Raw genomic sequence first — 21,624 nt, 5'->3', positions numbered from 1 at the left:
GAAAGATTTTACACTGTACTATCAATTTCTCTAAAGAAATGCTCAACTTTGGAATATGTAGCAGCATGGACAGTTGAAAGAAGATTTAATTGAATACATATGACAATTTCAAAATATTTATCGTTAACTATAGAATTCGACTATACTTTTTTTTTATATTACGTATTTTATAAATTAGTTTAATTTCGAATTATATATTTTGCAATATTATTATATATGAAGTTATTAATTTTTTTAATATTAATATTTTTAAAAGTAAATTATTTTTAAATTTATGAATTTTAATAATATTATTATAAAAATAATAACTATATTAATTTTAATTATTTTAATTAATTAATTAATTAATTAAGTAGATTCATAATAGAAATTAAAGTCAGCTCTTTTAAATGAAGAAGAAATATATGTTTTGAATTCTTATTTAAAATTTATGACATAAAAATTAATGTGAAATTATTCTTTATGACATGTGAATAATAAATAAGAACTGAAATGAGTTTGCTATTAGAGATGGTCTAAATGTAAGGGTGTTCAAATCCAAACCGATTCAAATTAAATCGCTTATCCAATGCGATCCAAACCGAAAACCGATTAAAACCGCACTAATTCGGATTTGATTGGATTCTATTTTTTGCAAACCGCTGAATTGGATCGGATTTCGGATCTACTTTTCATAACCGATCCAATCCAATTCAAACCGCACAATGTGCTATAATATTATTATTTTATTATTATATTTATAATTATACTTATAACATGTTCAATTTGTTATACATTTTTTCTATTATTCATGTATTATTATTATTTAATAAATATTTTATGTTGAAAGTGTTATTTATTTATTTATTTTAACTAACCTATAATTTTATTTCTATTGTTATGTTATCGTTAGTTTTTTAAGATATTGTTAAGACTTATTATGTCATTGTTGATTATTTAAATTTGATGTTGAGACTTGTTATATGTATTTATTTTTTTTTATTTAAAAAACCGCAAATCCAAACCGATCCAAACTGCTTGTAATCGGATCGGATCGGATTGGATTTCCAAAAAAATTTCATCCAATTCAAATCACATCGCACATAAATTAAGCGTTCGGATCGAATGACTTTTTCCTTTAAAATCGAACCAACCCGTACCGCGAACACCCCTGTCTAAATGCACATCTCTCTCTATTATTTGTCGCATCTGACGCACCTACTCATGCTACGTCTACCCCGCTCTCTTCTCACGCGCTCTGATTAACCCTTCCTTTTCCTAATCTGCCTCTTTTGCCTTTTTTTTCATAATTCCTTCATCATCCATCTTCATACGGGTTTTTTCCCTACCCATTTTTTTCCTTTATGGACTCTCCTATTCTAATCAAAATGTATGTACCTCACCAAAATTTCTCAATTCTATTATTTTTTCTTATTTTAAAAAGAAAAAAAAAATGAGCGTTTTCTTTCTCGTTTCCTTTTATCCCGGGTGCTAGCGTGCTGCTGAATAAGAAAAATGTTGTCCAATTAACTAATTTTGTTTGTTTTAATATTTCTTTTTAATTTTAATTGTACTTTCCATTTCCGAAAGTGTTGTTATGTTGGGAGGGTTTTTTGAGCGAGTGAGTGAGTGGATTCCATCCATGGCTGCAGTTGCTGAGGTTCCCACTGACATTGCAGCTCCAAATCGATTGGACTCAAAGCCAAAACCAAAGGCAGAATCTGATGAGTTCAATGTGCAAACGCTTGTTGACATCTTCAAAAAACTGAACCCTTTGGCCAAGGAGTTCTTCCCTTCATCTTATTCTCACCAGGGTCACTATCAGTCCTCACCCAACCCGTCTCTGCCCAATAATTTTGATGGTGATAGTAACAAAAGGAACCGAAGGGTATGGTTTGTTTTCTCTTTGATCTCCCTTCTCTTTTTGGTGTTTCTGTTAGGTTTTTCGGCAACGGGTTTTGCCTACTTCCTTTCTTTCATTGCAATTGTGATTCTGAAAAATTGGGTTTTGGATAATAATTTCTGAATGTACCACCTTTGCTTTACCGCATGGGTTTTATAATGTTTTAATATAATGTAACTGAGTATGAAAATTATTATTATTATTTAAATATACTATGTTTTTGTATGAATGAGGTTTTTATTTTCCAGGTATTATAGTGTATGTCACATGGGAAAATGCTTTTGTTTTATTTTTGGTTCATTTTATTTGCTGATTTCACGTATCATCAGTGAATTGTTATCGTTTACAATTTATTGCTTACGAGGATGAGAATTTGATCAGGATAATTTTACAAAAGCTTGAACGATCCTTGATGTTGGTGGGTGTTTTCTTTTTCATTTTTTTTTTTGGAAAAAAAAAATTATCATTCATGTATGGGGAATGCAATTTTCTTGGACAGTGGTGATGTCTTTCAATCAGTAGTCCTATGTGAAAGTTAGTGGTAGTGTCTTGGTTAGTTCAGTGGTTGATGAAAAACTTGTGCTTTTCACATCTTGCAGAGGCGAGCTAATTATAACCAGGGAGGTAGAAGGTTGAATGGAAGAGTGAAGGCTCAGAGAGAGGATAGTGTTAAAAGAACAGTATATGTTTCTGATATTGATCAGCAGGTGAGTGAGAATCGCTTGCATAACTTTTTATCTAGATGATGTAGTTTGGTTAGGGTTCTAATCTGATTATATGATACCACATTTTTTTAACATTGTGTTGTTGTGATATAGGTTACCGAGGAGCGCCTTGCTGCCATATTCAGCACTTGCGGGCAGGTAAGTTATTGAGCCTAATCGATAGCTTGGTTATTCATCTGTGTTATGTGTTTATGTTCTATATGATATGATTTATTACAATACTTGAATAAATGTAAATTAGATTTTGCAAAAGTTTTGTTTATTCTTGGAATGTTTGATTTGTGGAAGTAACTTTTAAAGCACTTCTGCATTTTTTTATTCCATGATTTTATCTTGGTTGTTACCTGGCATTATCAACACTTCTATGGACGGTTGTCCTTTTTATTTCCCTCAGTGCAAGTCCAATGTGCTAAGCATAACTGACATGCTTCTATTTTGATATGTTGGTTTTCAGTACATTGTCATTCAATGCAAGTTCGGATATAGATCAGTTTGAAATGGACACTTGTCTCCATTGTGTGCATGATAAACACAATTTCTTCTGTTGGCAACCAAAGATAATTATGGTCAATCCATGAGATACATATTCTTACGTGTTAAATATAGTTATTGTGAATCTTAATTAACCTCAAACTCAAAAAGAAATTGTTTCACATAAGGAATCTGAATTATTGATTGCTTTCATTCACAAGTATCTAGTATTGGAGATATTTTCTTTATTTGATTAAATTTCAGTGGACTTCCTAATTTCTTGTTATGTGATGCAAATTTGATAATTCAAGTTTTTCATCTAAGTATACATTTATTCTTTCTAAACTATTACGACATGTGGATCATTTGAATTGTTGAAGGTAATTGACTGCCGAATTTGTGGTGATCCTCATTCAGTTCTTCGTTTTGCATTTGTGGAGTTCACAGATGAAGGTAAGTTTATGTTACAGCAAATCCAAACTGGTTAAAACCTTACCCCAAAGATATGTGGGCACATACAATCATGCATAGAAAGGTTGCTATTTGTTTCTTCAATTTAACGCATTTTAAACAAAATTTATGCCAACAGAAGGTGCAAGGGCAGCTTTAAGACTTGGTGGAACTGTGCTTGGATATTATCCTCTCAAGGTCCTTCCATCAAAAACTGCTATCCTTCCAGTGAATCCTACATTTCTTCCAAGGGTATGAGAAGTTATCCTATTTTGTTTTCTGTACCCTCATTTACAAGGTGATTTAGTGCAAGTCCTTTGGTGTCTAGGTGTAGACTTTTCAGAAAGGACCCGCTTGCAATTGTTTGGCATTTTAAAAACAGTTGTGAAATTTTCATGTTTTACAATTTATGTATCAGTGTTGAATTTGGGGTATATTTGCAAATTATCCCAATGAATATCTTTAGTTTTTTATATTAAGTAGTTTTTTTTATAATGATACACCTATATTTGGTCAAAATTGTTCATAGAAGTTGTGAATATTTCTTGTTTTACATGATTACATCTTGGTGGTGTTATTGAGGATAATTTGTCATATTATCTTTCTGATATACTATTTTTCTCGTCAACAAAAACTTATAAAAAAAATAGTTGCATGTTGATCATGATGGAAAAATTATTGTTCAAACTCTTTAGTATATCAAACTGTTCACTTTATTTTGTAACATGCAGTCAGCTGATGAGCGGGAAATGTGTACCCGAACCGTCTACTGTACAAATATTGATAAAAAGGTACTTCATTATATCTTGAGAAAGACCACTGAGGACATGTTTGTTAGTTGAAGTCTTGCAGGACTGATCAAACCATTTCCTTCCCTCCCTTCATCTCCAAGATCCCAACTCACAAATGCACCCTAAAAGAATTATCAGAACCCTCTTTTGTTTTGGTTTATTTTCCATTGCATGGTTTAATCACTCTTTAAGTATATGCATTCTTAAATAATAAAAATAATAATAAGTATTATCGTTATTCATATTCTCTATGAAAACTGAATGGAATCATGACTTTTGTGTTTTTATCCTTTTCTGTCTGTAATATCTTTATGAATATAATCATATTGCAATATGCCAGGATAAATACTTTAAAATGTTACATTCTCTTAAATATGTGATTGTAGATTTCTCAAACTGAAGTCAAGAGTTTTTTTGAATCATCTTGTGGTGAGGTAAGACAGTAAGACATGAATAATTTCTAACACTATTTGCTCAAAGTATGGAATATGCTTATTTCAGAAGTCACATGGTGGCTGACATTTCGTTTCTACGATACAGGTCACTCGGCTGAGGCTGTTAGGAGATCGTGTGCATTCGACTCGAATTGCTTTTGTTGAATTTGCAATGGTAATTCTCCATCATGACATTTATTGCTACATTATTTGTCTGATTTGGATTGTTTTTATTTATTACCATAACTCCATCCTAAATAATATGCAACATAGAACGATTAATTTACGGATATATGCTTGTATTTTTGTTATAGCTGGTAACTAAATTTTCTAACATTACATTTCACGGTTTTTGTTTTCTATCCTTGACTTTAAAATGCTGGAACAAAAGGTGAAATAAAAATATGGAAAATCATTGACTTTTTACTCTTATATTATACCTTTTAAACCGTTGTATTGAAGTACTCAGCAGCTGGCAATGCAGGACCTTAATTGCGTAAAGTGTACATCTATTAACTACTTTCCATTAACATGTTTGTTTAATCACTGATTTTATTAAGAATAACAAACTACTTGCCCTATTAGTTGATGGAGTGGTTATGTCCAATTAGCATAAAATTCATGTGACTGCTTTAACTTTCACTCTCATCTTCTGGTATATTTTTATTGAGGAGATATTTGCTAAAGCAAAGCAGTTAATTACTTGAATTTAGTATGGGGAACATTGTTTTGTGTTACTTTACGTGTAAGGTGCCATCATGTTAGAGATATAGAACTTTGTCGAATCTTCATGACATGGACCATAATTTTTACAAATCTTGACAATCTTCTTAAAGATCACGACAAATATTGAATTCAATTATTTTCTTGAAAAGAATAGATGAAAATTGAATTGGCCATTCGGACTCAACAAGGCTTTGAAATGCTGCTTTGGTCATGCTCAAGAATGATTTTCAAGCAGTCAAACTATTAGGATTGTCATGTTAACTTTCTGAATGGTTTTAGTAACCATTATCCTGGTCGGATTTTTCTTGAACAGGCTGAAAGTGCCATCGTAGCATTAAGTTGTAGCGGGATGCCCTTGGGAACCCAACCTGTCAGGTTTGGCCCCTTTACTAAGAAGAGTTTGTTATGCAAATTTCAATAAAACAACATTTTGATGTTTACTCATTTTCCTTCTCATCCTATAGGGTGAGTCCTTCTAAAACGCCCGTGAGGACAAGGGTTGCTCGTCCAGCACCTCAGTAACTGATCAACATGGTGTCGTCGTCCAAGACACACTTCAACTCAGTGAACTTTTTACAGTTGGGACTTCTGTGGAAGGGTGGTTAAACTTCCCTTTATTTTTGTAACTTTTTTGTTTTTGTCTTTTGCAGCGAAACTTTTTGTTACTTGAGCACATGATGTTTGCTCTAAGTTAAACTTTCTTAAGAACCCTCATCTTGTAGGAAACATTCCCGTGATCACTCAAGTTTCGGCTATTTTATGGTTATGAGCATGCACTAATCTTTCATTGCTTCAATAAGCTTGGGTATATAATTTCCATCATCTGATACCATGAATTAATACTAGAATGACATTAATCTAAATTGGGGGTTGTTTTCTTGAATCTCGCTTTTGTGCATATAGTGAATTAGTGATCCATTATTAGGGATATTGTGGCAAACAAAAAAAAGCATGTTGAGGGAACCACCACTTTAGAGGTGTTCATGAGTGGGGTCGGATTTAAGTAAATCCAGACAGTAAATCCAGACCTGGCTCTAAAAGGTTACTGGATTTAATTCGAAAATAAATCAGGTTAAATCGAGTTGTTATGATGTAAAATTAGTATATACAAATTTATAAATTTTTTATATTAAAATAATAAAATTTTATTTTTAAGAATTAAATTTAATAAATGTTAGATCGTATACCAAAATATATTATTATGCACCGTTCTTTTGTGGTTCTTTTGTGGTGGTCTGTGTGTCTTGTTCTATTTCAAAAAGTGAGTTTCATCTTTGATTCCCACTCATGCTGGAATTGATTCTAAAGAATAGATGTTCTTTATCATCATGATGCCAAGAATTTTTTTTTTTTTACTTTTTTATTTCATTTTATTTTCAAGAGTATCCTCATGCCAATGATTTTGCTGTTATTAAAATTGTCATAGTAGTTGCGCATGATAGAAGGCGAAATTGGGCGGTGGGTAGCTTTCGAGTTAAACCCTAAAATAATCTTTGAGATTAGCGTTATACACTAAAATTACGTCCTGAGATTGATAAAAATGCATTATATTAGTTCCTGACCCATTTTTCATTAACGACGTGATGACATGGCTTGATGACGTGGACTGTAAGTGACACGTGTCACTCCATGATTTGGCCGCGTGTAATGATATGATGATGTGGTGATCAGTGACATGTGGCATGCTGATGTGGATGGTTGTGCCACGTGTCACAATGTTATTTGGCCATGTGTCCGTTTGTTCCACGTGTCGCAAGTTCACATGCCGTCCATTATGTCATCATTGTAGATGCACCAAATTAGTCCCTTAATTTGTATTAAGTGACTCATTTTAGTCCCTAAAATTGAATGTCGTGCACTAAACTAATCCTTTCACCAGTTTTTTCTCATTTTTTTCTATAAATTCAAAATTCTCAATATTTTTTAATCCATTAATTTCAATTCTATTTTTTCACATGTTAATCAAATAAAAATGCTTTTATAAAATATTTTTTCTCTTGCGAATATCCTAACCGCCGACTTGGAGTTGATGTGAAGCTGTGAAGACATTCAAGCACCTTCACTACCATCTCCGACCTCTTTGAGTGTTTTTATAAAATATTTTTTCTCTTGCGAATACCCCTAACCACTGTTTTGGAGTTGACGTGAAGACATTTCAAGCTTTCCTCATTACCATCTTCAACCTCTTTCGTCTAGACTGCAGAGGTTGGAGATGATAATGAGGGTGCTTGAAGTGCCTTCAATCTAGCTTATTTACACATAATGAAACGTGTATTTCATAAGAACAAAAAAGGATGTTTATTTTAATTATTGATTTCTTGTTAAAAACACATGTTTTTTTATGAAAAAATGTGTCTAATCAATCATATAATTATTTTTTTTATAATAACATACTTATATATTACAAAATTTATTAATGTTAATTATTAAAAAAATTTTACAATTAAAACTAAAATCTTAAAACTTTTTATGAAAACACTTGTATTTAAATGATATATGAAAAAATAGAAATGAAATTAGTGCATCTAAAATATTGAAAATTTTAAATTTAAAAAAAAATGAGAAAAAACTGGTGAAATGACTAATTTGGTACAGGACATTCAATTTTAGGGACTAAAATGAGTCACTTAATGCAAAGTGAGGGACTAATTTAGTAGGTGCATCTACAATAATGACATAATAGACGACACGTGGACGAATACTGTTGCGACACGTGGCACAAACGGATACGTGGCCAAATAACATTGTGACACGTGACAACCATCTACATCAGCATGCCACGTGTCACTGGTCACCACATCATCATATCATTACACGTGGCCAAATCATGGAGTGACACGTATCACTTACAGTCCACGTCATCAAGCTATGTCATCACATCGTTAATAAAAAATGAGTCAGGAACTAATATAGTGCACTTTTCTCAATCTTAGAGATATAATTGGTGCCATTAGAATTTCAAAAATGATTTTAGTGCACCACACTAATATCAAGGCATTTTAAAATTTAATTCGGTAACTTTCATGCGAAAGGAAGGAAGATGAAACAATAAAAGGTATACCAATCTCTTTAATTATTTACTATTTTCATTGGAAAAATATATCCTCATTATATGCTAATCAGTTTAATATGCAACAATAAAATTTTGTCCCACTAGTTAGGATCTTCTACATAGATTATATTATGCTATTACTTTCTATCATAAATCATGTATAAATTAATTATATTTATGCTTAGATCCCTTAATAGACAATTCAATCAAAATCTTTTTAGATCTCCCTCAATTCGTATCCCACTTAATCAATTTTGACAAGATACTCTTGTAATCTCTTCCTAATGCGTCAAAATGATCTAAGATTACTATTATACTATTTTCTCAATATTAACTAGAGTGCCATTTTTAATATAACCATATACTTAAGTGATACCACATGTTATTAGCAAGTATATATATGTCACATGATATTACATCTCTTTCGCCTTCACATATAATAATAAGGGTGTTGCTATTTTAAAAATCCACACTTATTTTAACAATTAAAAACTACATATTTTTCGTATTTGAGTACAATGCAATGCAAAATACTAGAGAGCAAAAGTCCTTTATTTGTATCCCTTTGTTTAACTGAAAGAAAGGCATAATTTTAAAATAATTTATGTAACGATTTAATTTTTAGCACGTCATGATTAATACTAATACTCTAATAGTTAAGTGTTACTATTCGATTTATTTTAGAGATTTTAAATTAAATATATTAAACATATAAATATGAGTCTCTATCACTTATCAAGATCATGTGTTAGTTAAATATAAAAAGATAAGTCTAGACAATTCAAAATATACAGTATATAAACAAAAAGTAGTGTCATATAAACTTTGAATAGACTCGGTTTAAAGAGTACATGGACATTCGACAGCTTTTATATATATATATATATATATATATATATATATATAAAGTATTTTAAGTGTCATGAATTTTGAATAGACTCAGTTTAGAGAGTAGATCGACATTCGACAGCTTATATACATATATATGTGAAGTTTCTAGTGATCAGAATATTAATAGTTAAAGATGGTCAAGAATTGACCTTTAAATAAAATAATGACACCTGTAGATTTGGTTTCACAATTTTTCAATATTTTGAACAATAATTATTAAAAAATTATTTGTGAATAGAATTGTCATTTGAGGTTACCTTATGTATTGTTGGGTCTTGAATAAAAATATTATTAGACCATTATACAAAATAAAATCAAAACTACTTAAGTATAAGGTCTAATAATTTTTTTGGCACGATTGTAAAATAAAATTTATTTTTTCAATAATTTATTCCTTAATTTGTTTGTATTTCTCTAAAAAAAATAACCTTAAAAAATTATTATGATACCCTAAAAATTTTATTAAGGGAACAAAATTAGTATTTTTTTACGAGATATATTTGTAAGCTTTATTTTTTATGTTTGTTTAAAAAATTGTTGGATTGTGAGAGTGTTCGTTTTTTTTTAATAATTATACAAAAAAATAATAATGAATTAATATAAATATATTAACATTTGTAAAATATATGTTATAAACATTAAAGTCAGTTACCAGTATAAAATATATGTTAAAATATAAATACACATTTATTATCTATTTATACTACTGGTTTTACAACTAAAATATGCCACATGTCACTTTTTATTGTAATTAAAATTAAATTTTTTCTCTAAAATTAAAGAGTTCTCTCCTCTCTCTCCCTTTCTCTATCTCTCTCATTCCTTCACTCACTTTATCTCTCTTATATATATATCATTATCAATTACTAATTACAAATTTGACAATCAAAATATACAATATGGCATTCTCTAATTACATTCAAACAAAATTAAAATTTTAAAATTGAATATAGCTATATTATATATTATATTTATATACTACTAACTAATTTAATAACTAAAATATGTCACATGACACTCTTTATTAAAATTTAAAGAAAATATTTTCCTCCGAAATTATTAAATCTCCTTCTTACATTCTCTTATCTACTTCTTTTTTTTCTATTTCTCTCTATTCTCTCCTTCTTACATTCTCTTATCTACTTCTTTTTTTTTCTATTTCTCTCTATTCTTCGCAATCTATATATAATTTATATTTTATATTAGAAATTTGACAAATCAAAATGTGCCACCAAATATTCTTTTATTGTAATTAAAATAAAAAATTTTTAGCTTCCAAAATTAACAAACTTCTACTCCCATTCTTCTTTTTTATCTTTCTCTCTCTTTTCTCTCATTCTCTATTTTTCTCTATCATTTTGTTCTATAAAAAATAAAATTAACAACATAATATAATTTAAATAAAAAATCTTATTATATACATATTTTTTTATTTAGCTTTAAATTTTTACTACTTATCTTTCTAATATATGTTTTCATTTTTTTTCAAATATTTATTGTATATAATTTAAAAAGAATACTAATATTGTGATTAAAAGTTAGAATTGATATAAATTTTTTTATACTAATATCTAATTATATTTTTATATATATAGAGTAACAAATATTATTTTTAAATAACAAGCATAAAAATTAATTATTTTTATTTGTACAACAAACTTAACATATCATCAAATATAAGAGTATACAAATTAAATTCTTTCAAATTTTAGATAACGAATGTTAAAATTAATTATTATTAAAAAATTAAACTCTTTTATATGAAATACTAAAAAACTTATTGTTAATTTTGGAAGCTAAAGAAAAATTTTATTTTATTACAATAAAAGAATATTTGGCGGCATATTTTGATTTGTCAAATTACTAATATAAAATATAAATTATATATAGAGTGCGAATGACAGAGAGAAACAGAAAAAAAGAGAGATAGATAAGAGAATGTAAGAAGGAGGTTTAATAATTTTTGGAAGAAAATATTTTCTCTAAATTTTAATAAGAGAGTGTCATATGACACATTTTAGTTATTAAATTAATTAGTAATATATAAATACAATATATAATATAGCTATATTCAATTTTAAAATTTTAATTTTATTTGAATGTAATTAGAGAATGTCATGTTGTATATTTTGATTGTCAAATTTATAATTAATAATTAATAATGATATATAAAAGAGATAGAGAAAGGGTGGAAGAGGAGGGAAGAATTCTTTAATTTTGAAAAAAAAAATATTTTAATTGCAATAAAAAAGTGACATGTGACACATTTTGGTTGTAAAATTAGTAGTATATAATAGATAATAAATGTGTATTTATATTTTAATATGTATTTCATATTGGTGGCAGACTTTAGTGACTAATTTTAGTATACACATAGTATAATCCTATATTTAGTGAAGTTTTAGTCTTGTATGAAATGGTTAAATTTATTGAAAAAAACTTCTACTGTAAATTTTACACAGAATCATCAATTCTGCAATCAAATCACAAAAATTTACTGAATGATTAATTTACAAAGAGAAAGAGATTTTATTATTTGAACCTAAATTTAAAAAAAAAAATTGTGATCGTTTAGTTTGAATTTTGGTTTTTTTTTTAAATTTATGTTTTTTTATCTCTCTTACACAATTATATATTGACATGTACTTTTTTTTTATATTATACAAAAGATAACCAAGAAAATATAATGGTATAAAATATTTACGAAGACACTATTATTAAACATATTATAAATAATATTGTCAATATATTAAAATAGCAAGAAGATACTTTTTAATTATTAAATTTTTTGATATATTAATTAAGTTATTAAAATTTTATTAATATACTTAATTTTACAAATGTTAATATATTTATATTAATTTATTATTATTTTTTGTATAATTATTAAAAAAAAACAAACACTCCCACAATCCAACAAAATTTTAAACAAATATAAAAATAAAGCTTACAAATATATCTCGTAAAAAATATTAATTTTGTTCTCTTAATAAAATTTTTAGGGTATCATAATATTTTTTTACGGTTATTTTTTTTTAGCGAAGTACAAACAAATTAAGGAACAAATTATTGAAGAAACAAAACTTTATTTTACAATCGTGCCAAAAAAAATTATTGAACCTTATACTTGAACAGTTTTGATTTTATTTTGTATAATGGCCCAATAATATTTTTGTCCAAGACCCAACAACACATAAAGTAATTTCAAATGACAATTCTATCCACAAGATAACTTCCTAGTAATTGTTGCACACTCACTTAACCCTTTAGAATATTGGAAAGTTGTAAAACCAAACCCAACAAGTGTCACTAATTTATTTGAAAGTCAACTCTTAGCCATCTTTAGCCATTAGTATTCTGACTACCGGAAACTTTATATATATATATATATATACTCTATGATTTATGATATTAGGTTTCGGCTCACATAAGAGCCATCCTACAGTGAAACCTATCTAACTTATATAATTATATATAAGAGATATTAACCCTCTAAAAGTCTATACAAGACGAGAGCAAAATACTACTAAACTAATGATAGATGCTGACCGGAAGATCTCATCCACTGACATAGAAAGTCACTCAGATATGCATGTGATATTACTGCTACTAACCTCCTCTACTGCTTTCCGTCACTAGGTCCACATATTGTCCCAATTTCTGGATACTCATAGAATATCACGTTTGTCCCCATTTGCGAAACGTGGGAGGTAAAGGGGATGAGAACCTAAGGTTCCTAGCAAGGGACTACATAGGAAACCTAAGGAGTCCACAGCCTAACTCTAGGAATTCACACAGTTACCTAGGTAAGTCACGCAAACAAGTACAAGTACGATTATATAGTAGAATAACAATCACAAGTACAAGGATGCAGTCACAAACACAGAGAAATGCAGTAACTAAGTATGATGCATGCTTGTTTCTATGCAGGCCACGAGCTCACGTGTCGATTGATTATTCGCAATATGACGTTACCCGAGATTATGCCCGAATATGATTTTTCCAACTCTGTAAGTTTTGCATACGTGCCTAATGGGCATAGCTACATACATTTTGGAAACCGACAATCGTCACAGAATTTAACGCCATAGTATGCTAACAGTTGAAGAAATAGTGTCCATTCTGATTGGTGTCTTCACCATCAATCTCAATCAAGCAGTGGACAAGAGAGACGCAGCTGCTACCCTTACCAAGCATATAATCTGAAAAGGTGTACATTCTGAAATCTTAAGTCTCTGACATTTTCTTCCTATAATACCTTGTTTGTTTTTCAATGTGAAATCATTTTGTTCTCAATCTTTTAACATAATTACCATGGCACCCTCGCTTTTACTAAGGGGCATTTTTGCCTTTAGTCTTTTTATAAAATTTCTATTTTGCTCTTTTTCATTAAATCTTTTCTTAGTTATTTTTCTTACGTTTTGTAAAGACACTCTTACTTATAAGATTGTTACATTACCACTTTATTCTTATATTTTATCAAAAAGACTATTTTATCCTCTAATAAGTTAATTAACTGTTTTTATGTCTTATTTTATTCCAAGATTACTATTATACCCTAAGTGTTTTAAGTAATATTTTTTATTCTTATATAGTACCAAATTATCGAATTGACTTTATGACTTCTCATTTATCAATTTATTCCTAACACTTTTAATTAATACCAATTTTATTCTTAATGACACAAAAAGACTATTTTACCCTTAACTTCTTATGCTTATCTTACTAATTATCATATTTCCACTTCAACCTAAAATTTTACTAAAGTTTTTATTTAAACTTAAAACTTTATCTTAATTACAATTTTAACCCGACTCTTTCATATAATTATAATTTTACCCTTTAAGACTACTAAGATCACAATTTTAAGCCTAACTTGTTTTAGTTACATTTTACCCCTCTGTTCTCCTTAATGACTGAATTACCCCTTGTGTTGCATCATACTAATTTCAAAGAACTAAAACCTGATTTCTAACCTCTTTTTAACCTTCTTATTCAATACTTTTTACGCTATTTCATGGCTGAATTTCCAAGGCATTTTTCCATGTTGTTCTTCACTTTTTAGTGACTTTTAAAACTTAAAACTTAAATGTCAATTACTGCAACTTTTTGGCCCTTATGTATAAGAAACATACGCATAAAAAAAATTATATTTCACATATATATCAAGCCAAAAACAACTGTGCATCATACAATTTCCAGAATAAGTTTTTATGCACAAGATCATCATAAAATGGCTCATATGCACACAAAATCAAGCATGAAGATAATCTAACTAATCCTAACTCTTATCTCTTGTTCAAATCAGTCATTAAACACTTTAAACACCAAGAATCACCTAAACAAAAGCAAAAAGACAAGTAATGAAAATTAAGTCCTCTTGGCCGAATCATGGTGCTAAAAAAGTGATGAATTTCACCCACTTAGAACTTGAATTTTGAGTGCTTTTTGGCGTGCTCCCTTAAGGCATTCACGAGTGATTTTTTAGACATGAAAAAGAGCAACATAACCCCTTAGTTTTAGGTTCAAAACTAAAAAAAGAAAGGTGAAGAGTGATGGTTACCTTTGTTGAAATTTGTATGGAAGAACAAGAAAAATCAAAGAAAGAACAAGGAATTGGACTTGGAAGGCTTGAATCCTTGAAGAACCAACCAAAAGCTATGAAAGAACACCTTGAATTCTTGTTAGAAAATGTATGAGCTTGGCAGAAATGCACTCTTTTTCTCTCAAAAACTCGGCTCTCACTACAAAATAAAAAAAACGCTGAGAAAATCGTTGGATTTAGCGTCGGACGTTAGCAGCAAATTTTATGTACTGTCGAATTTAGCAATAAATTCGTCACCCTAAAGTATTACTGTCAGAGTTGATGTTCCGACGATAAAATTTGGAGGAAAAAAAGAAATTTTGGCACGCTGGCTATCGTTGGATATACCAGCGAATAAATCCGACGCTGAACCTTGTTTAGTGAAACGTTACATTTTGGTTACATGCACCATGTTACCGTCGGATTAATGCATTTTGGTTACACGCACCATGTTACCGTTGAATTAATCCGCCAATAAATTCAACGGTAATCGTGCCCTAAATTTGAACCACGAACCCTCTTCTCATTCATTTCGAAATTGTTTTCTCTCTCTAATCTCTCACCTTCCTCTTTCTCTCTAACCTCTCACCTCTCACCTCTCATTCTAGCCCCTGCCGCCGCTGCTCGAAACACCCCCTTCTCTCTTGTCTGTTCCCGCCACCGCCGCTGCTCAAAACACCCACTTCAAAACAAACATCTGCAACAATTGAATAAAAAATTCAGCAGAACAAACACCAAGTAACTACAAAGTTCACAAAATAATACCACCAAAATCCAGAAAGATTGTTTACCTCTTTGAATTCAATTTGAGGATTAGGGTAGAGATGAGACCAGATGAGAAGGACAGAAAGTAGAGTGCGAGTTACTTCTCGTCCAAGGGAGAGGCCGCCGCTGGTGATGGACGTAGCCCTTCACACATCTATGAATCGCTTTGGTTTAAATCTCTATAATCACAGAAACATAACGTATCACATAACAAATGCATTCTAGGGAAAAATTAAGAATTAAGAGAAAGACTTGCATACTCTTTTAGCACATTTAATGCGTACTTCAAGAGACTCTGAAAGAGAGAGAATGAGAACAACCACTCATTATATTCAAAATTAAGAATGTGATTATAATTACTCCTCTAGGAAGCATTAATTGTGCTCCAAAACGATGCATGCATTTCTCCAGAGAAATCACGAATTCAGATTAGATATACCTTTGGTGAAAATTTTCCTTATCGTAGTATTCAAGTCACCTTCCCAGTGCGATTGATCTCCTTTCTCGTTCAAATATATCCTCCTGAGGATTGATGCCCTTAAGATACCATGCGAGAATGTCTCCATTGCTGGACACTCCACCAAGTATAATTGATTCAATAATGGAAATCTGAAGTAGTGATTTTCGTTACAAAACCATCGAAGTTCCGGCAAATTCAAAAGTTTTATGCAGGCTAATTTTGGGAAGACAAGCCCAAGAGGTGACTCTTGCTCTTCCCCTCCTCCATGTTCATTTCCTATAATTTCCTCGACCCCACAATCGCTTATCTCAAGGACCCCGAGTTGCAGAAGATCTTTTGCCATAGAAAGTGGAAATACATGCTTCAAGCTTTTGCATGTGGTTACCTTTACCATAGATAGGTTTTGAAACCTTACACACTCTTGAGGATCCTTATTCATTAAATGCTTCAAGTTTGGTAAATGGCCCAAAGATAAAGCTCTCAACTGAATGTCCACTTCGTTAATTCCACCTTCTATTTCGTATACAAATTCCAGCGCATCGCAATACCATACATCCAATGAGTCCAGACTTAGTAATTTGTCTAGTACATGAGACTGGAACACGTTCAAGATGCTCGAACAATATGTGATTTCCATCTTTTTCAATTTACTAAAGGAATTTTGAGGGAGTTGACTTGGCCATATTGACTTTAAGCTTTCCATTTCAGAGATCACAACTGTCTCCAAGTTTGGGAAAATTGGACCCTGTATATGCCATTGATAACTTATGTCAGATTCACGATTGAATACACACACGCCGTATGAGAAAAGAAAAGGATACAGAGAAAGGAACAACTTGAATCATTTAGAAACGCTCACCATTTCAGTAGGAACAGACTTTCTAGCAAGTCGAACGTTGTCTGTGTTTCCATCTCGGGAAAATATATGCTCTACTAATTTGCATGAATTAATTAAAAGATGCTGGAGGTTGACAAGTCTTGCAGCCACATGGTATGAAAAAAGATATGCCAACCTTTCACAACCATCTACCGTCAAAGTTGTCAAATTTTGAAAGCTAGTTTGTGCTGAAAGTTTGTCATCCCATATCTTGTGTACATTGATTGAGCACAACTTCAGGTTCTCTAAATTTGGAAATTCAACCTATAAAGTATAAACATAATCATTGCCATAAGAAATTTGAACTTATAGTATGATTATCTCTGGCAAAAGAAAGCAGTGCCATGCTGTTCTAAGTTACAATTTTAAATATATATCCCGTTAAAGCAAGTAATATCTCATGTCACACATTCATCATGTAGAAGAGGCAAATATTATTTTCCCCTTTCCTTTATCAAATATTTTTGTTTCAGCCTAAAGAACTCGCAATCAATATGTTCTTCTATGCTAAATTAATGGCTTTATACGATGAAACTATCTACGTCAGGAAAAAAACATATCATCAAGAACAGTGATATGACTTCATTAGATATACTGAAAATGTGGAAGTAAGAAGACTGCTTCACTCCAGTTTAGAATGTGCTACTGTTTTTTTAATTGTCCTGTGTCTCTTTAAAAGTATCAAGAAAGATAGACAATAAAATTTTCTAACACAAGCTTAACAAGCATAAGATGTTCTAGACTTCTAGTCAAAAGTTTACTAGAGAAGAATTAGTGCATTTTTCTACCTTTTCAGTAAAAAGTTGAATGGTGTTGTTAACAGAAGGCTCGGGAGAGAGACTAACGAGGGAAGGTAAGCATTCAAGTGTGAGAGAACGCATTTTAAGGAACTGAATCTTGTCAGTTTCACTGTCATCCTCTTTTATCTTTTCAGCCACAATCTTGGTCATGAATTTGCATTCACAAATTTCGACTTCAAGTAGTTCAGAGAGCTGTTCAACCATGGAGTGTGGGAAAACAAACTCGATCTGATCACAGCCTTTTATTTTGACAACCCTTAGTTTGGTAAAGGCCTGTGCTGGAAGAGGGCCACTACATATCCTTTCCAGGTTACTCAGATTGTGAAGAATCAATGACTCCAAGTTGGGGAAGGCATGATCACGATGAGCCCACTCGATCGGGCCAATAATGCTCCACATATCATCACAATTTTGGATACTAAGATGCTTCAACAGCGAGAATCCATCATCGTTCAATTCATATAGTACTTCCCTGACACCCTTCAATTCAGCAAGATGCAAATCTTCAGCTCTATTCATCAGCATTTTGATCCCATAATCCATGAGTATTCTTGGATCCATGCTTGGATTAAGCTTAAATACTCTTGAAACTTTGAAAAACCCGGACTCCACCCCAAACGAATTCCATCCATTCCCAATTGAAATATTGTAACTATGTAATTTTCCAAGGGCAAGCAAGTCTCTAGGGAAAACTGATGCATCATTGATGTGAATATTCAGAGTTGTTAGTTTATGCAAACTCCCAAGCTCACTTAGACTTGAATCATTGCCTTGGTTTTTGCATCCCTGGACCTCCCATTGAATATTGCAGTTCTCTATAAGGAGCTCTTCCAAGCTAGTCAGTTTTGATATCAGGTTGTGGGGTATAACTCTTAGTGTTGAGCAATCAGTCAAATCTAGAAACCTTAGATGAATTAATTGTCCTATTTCCGCAGGAAGTTCTTCGATAAGCTCGGATTTTTCAAGGCTGAGAATCTCCAAGTTTTTGAGCTCTCCAACAACAGCTATGTCTTCCAACATGCATTTACAAAGATTCAATGCCTGGAGGTTTGTCAAGAGACCAAGAGACGAAGGAAGCGATGGTGTACAATTCAGACCTCCTAAAGTTAGAACCTTCAATTCTCTCATCTCAACAAAGAAATTATCAGGAAGTTTCAAATAGTTACCTTGACTACAGAGTTGCAGTATCTTCAACGTCGGACATTCTAACTTCTCTGGAAGTTCATTGATATAACACCAATCCAAAAAAATATGTTGACAATTTTTAAGAAAATCCATTCTAGGCCACTCTTTCAATTCAGTGTTTCTCTGCATAGTAAAGAAAGGTTTAGTTCTGGATGCGATTGCAGCAGCCACAATGCGAACAATGTGCAGAGCTTCAACCTGATATCTTTCCCCTTCAAGCAATAAACTCGCTGCTCTCAGGTTGTCTATTAATTTGTAAAGTCTGTTTCTTCCGTCTGCCAATGAATCAACATTTTTATGCAGACCCAAACACCAGCCATATACTAACAAATCTTTGGTGCTATAATAATTTCCCAATGAACCCAAAAGGAGGAAGAATGTTTGGAGTTCATGACTTTCCAAATATTCATAGCTTTGCTCTACAGCAGAATGCACTTTGGAATAGGAACATCCATCAAGATCAAAATTGGTTAACTGCTCCAATGCATCCTTCCAAGCATAGAAATCCTTATTCTTTAATGCCTCCGCCACCGTCACTATCAAAAGGGGCAAACCCGCGCAGTTTTCGGCTACTTTCTTCGCTATCCGTTGAATGCTGTCATCCTTAGCAGCTTCCCCTCCCTTCTTTTCAAACAAGTTCCAACTCTCACTCTCAGACAGAACTTCAAGTCTAAAAACCTTCTGCGCACCCAACATAGCATTCAACACATTAAGATCTCTGGATGTCACCAACAATTTGCATCCTTTGTGGTCCTCACCAGAAGGAACACCAACCTCAGTCAAGTCAAGCTTTCCCCAAACATCATCAAGTATGACAAGAATGCTTTGCTCTTGCCTAATCCTTTGCCGCAACCGGCATGCTTTTCCCATCTCAGTCAGCTCATCAAATTTCAGACCCAAACCATCAGCAATTTCAGCTCTAATAGTCCTCACATCTGGTTCACTTGTCACAGTTGCCTCAACGACCACATCAAACGAACCACCCTTCTCGGCTTGCCATGCTAGTTCCTTAACCAGGGCAGTCTTACCCACCCCACCCATTCCATACACACCAATCATGGAAGCCTCAGAATCCTTCAAGGCCTGCATGATCTCATTCAACATTGCAGTTCTAGATTCCAAGGCTTCATATCCTCTAGAAGCTGAACTGACATTGCATTTCAAAGCACAACGGTAAGAAACCTTGTCAAATGTCTCTTGCCTGAGCTCAGATAGATGATCCATCAAATTTCTTGCCTTCTGGCTCAAGGTGTACTTAGAATATATATCTAAGCATCCAATTCTTTCTTGCTCTTCGTGACGAAGGAATGCTTGAGCCTCTTCTATTGCTGCACGAACTCGAGTAAACCAGTTGCGCACTGTGTCTTCAACCTGCTCACCATTCCTTTTGGCAGCTTCAACAGTGTGCCTCACTTCTTTCTCTTCCCGCTGCAACTTCTGGACCTCATTTTCAAGGTTAGTGACATAAGTGTTGTACAGCAATACATAAGTAAGTTGTTTTAGAACAGGTACAGCCACATTTGATGCTATGCTAGCAATTGTATCCATCCGTGTTAGGCTTCTTGATTGTGTATTCCTTGACTGCAAAAGAATGGAACCAAATTAAGGAAAAATTGTTTGTTCTGAGCATTCAACCACTGAGAACCATACATAGCGCTAGAAGCTTGCCGTAATTTATCAAACAGTAAAATATACATTTCAAGTACTTTAATTATATCAAAACTTGTTAGCGAAATCTTGAAATGAGTTAACTCTTAACCATAAATCGTGTATTATTTAATTGTAATCTTATCCAAATATTTGATCTCACAAGAAATCTCAAACATGAGCTCACCTAAATGAAATAATATAATTGTGATCTAGAGTATTACTGAAGAGATAAAATTGCATTGGTGAATACTTGTAGATTGTATCAAACACTAGAACAAAACTAATAAGCATTCAGATCCTTCTAGATTGATCGGTCATGAACCAAATTGACTAAATTAGAGGTAAAATTTAAAGAGAGCTTCAAAGTATGGTATGCGTTAATAACTTAAACACCAGAATTCATGAATAATAAGGCTTAATCTTGAAACGTACCTATTAGTTTGCTCTGATTATCAAAATGCAATCGTCTCGTGCTCCTCGAGTTAGGACTTAGGTACCACGCTTTAATGCTAAGACCACCGTCATAAGGAGTAGGAGACTGAAGTAGGTGAGGAATTGACAACGACAATTTTACTTCGTTATCTTTATTTTACTGTTTCGACAACTTCTATCGTAATTCTTTTTACAACACGTTTCAGAATGAAACTCTTCCTCTGCACTCGATATTATTATTTAAGCGATAATAATATCGCGTGCTACATGCTTATAGTTTGAGTACAGGGTAAATGCTTCGACTCTCAAATTTTATTATTTTCTCAAACTAAGAATATTAGAGGTCCAGGAAAATTTATTGTTTTTTATTAGTTTTTTTTTTTTTGGTTGTTTTGTTGTTCGTGAATCATGATACATTTGTTTAAGTGGATGAATAGATAATTTAAATT

General features: G+C 31.8%; 2 protein-coding genes across 4 annotated transcripts; one reads left to right on the top strand and one right to left on the bottom strand.

Moving 5' to 3' along the window:
* The first annotated feature begins 1,230 nt into the window (after positions 1-1,230).
* On the top strand, positions 1,231-6,275 carry LOC107630050 (polyadenylate-binding protein-interacting protein 9). The gene is made up of 10 exons (XM_016333071.3): positions 1,231-1,867; positions 2,482-2,589; positions 2,701-2,745; positions 3,459-3,531; positions 3,668-3,780; positions 4,260-4,319; positions 4,706-4,753; positions 4,860-4,928; positions 5,793-5,854; positions 5,944-6,275. The coding sequence occupies exons 1-10, from the start codon at positions 1,577-1,579 to the stop codon at positions 5,999-6,001; spliced, it is 927 nt and encodes a 308-aa protein (XP_016188557.1). The 5' UTR covers positions 1,231-1,576; the 3' UTR covers positions 6,002-6,275.
* Positions 6,276-15,324: 9,049 nt separating this feature from the next.
* On the bottom strand, positions 15,325-21,424 carry LOC107630051 (disease resistance protein RPS2). 3 transcript variants are annotated; one of them, XM_016333072.3, is made up of 7 exons: positions 21,176-21,424; positions 17,897-20,674; positions 17,091-17,372; positions 16,211-16,976; positions 16,032-16,066; positions 15,798-15,950; positions 15,325-15,703 (listed from the first exon to the last, which is right to left on the bottom strand). In XM_016333072.3, exons 2-6 carry the CDS (start codon positions 20,639-20,641, stop codon positions 15,918-15,920), a joined length of 3,861 nt encoding a protein of 1,286 aa, XP_016188558.1. In that variant the 5' UTR covers positions 20,642-20,674; positions 21,176-21,424; the 3' UTR covers positions 15,325-15,703; positions 15,798-15,917. The 3 variants fall into 3 exon arrangements, with proteins under 3 accessions (XP_016188558.1, XP_088365055.1, XP_016188561.1); XM_088508929.1 differs by lacking the exon at positions 21,176-21,424 and adding an exon at positions 20,928-21,059; XM_016333075.3 differs by lacking the exon at positions 16,032-16,066.
* Positions 21,425-21,624: the final 200 nt, after the last annotated feature.

The sequence above is a fragment of the Arachis ipaensis genome, chromosome B3, assembly GCF_059453495.1.
Source record: "Arachis ipaensis isolate K30076 ecotype BB chromosome B3, ASM5945349v1, whole genome shotgun sequence".
In the NCBI taxonomy this organism is placed as follows: domain Eukaryota; kingdom Viridiplantae; phylum Streptophyta; class Magnoliopsida; order Fabales; family Fabaceae; genus Arachis; species Arachis ipaensis.
The sequence above is the reverse complement of the archived record's forward strand: the minus strand, read 5'-3'. Positions and strand labels throughout refer to the sequence as shown.

Excerpts from the sequence above, each read along its gene's own strand:
- LOC107630051 (XM_016333072.3), bottom strand. The coding sequence starts at position 20,641 with ATGGATACAATTGCTAGCATAGCATCAAATGTGGCTGTACCTGTTCTA. Across the intron at positions 17,373-17,896 it reads TTCAACTTTTTACTGAAAAG|GTTGAATTTCCAAATTTAGA; the intron begins GTAGAAAAATGC and ends TATACTTTATAG. Across the intron at positions 16,977-17,090 it reads AGTCTGTTCCTACTGAAATG|GGTCCAATTTTCCCAAACTT; the intron begins GTGAGCGTTTCT and ends TGGCATATACAG.
- LOC107630050 (XM_016333071.3), top strand. The coding sequence starts at position 1,577 with ATGTTGGGAGGGTTTTTTGAGCGAGTGAGTGAGTGGATTCCATCCATG. Across the intron at positions 2,590-2,700 it reads TTTCTGATATTGATCAGCAG|GTTACCGAGGAGCGCCTTGC; the intron begins GTGAGTGAGAAT and ends GTTGTGATATAG. Across the intron at positions 4,754-4,859 it reads TTGAATCATCTTGTGGTGAG|GTCACTCGGCTGAGGCTGTT; the intron begins GTAAGACAGTAA and ends TCTACGATACAG.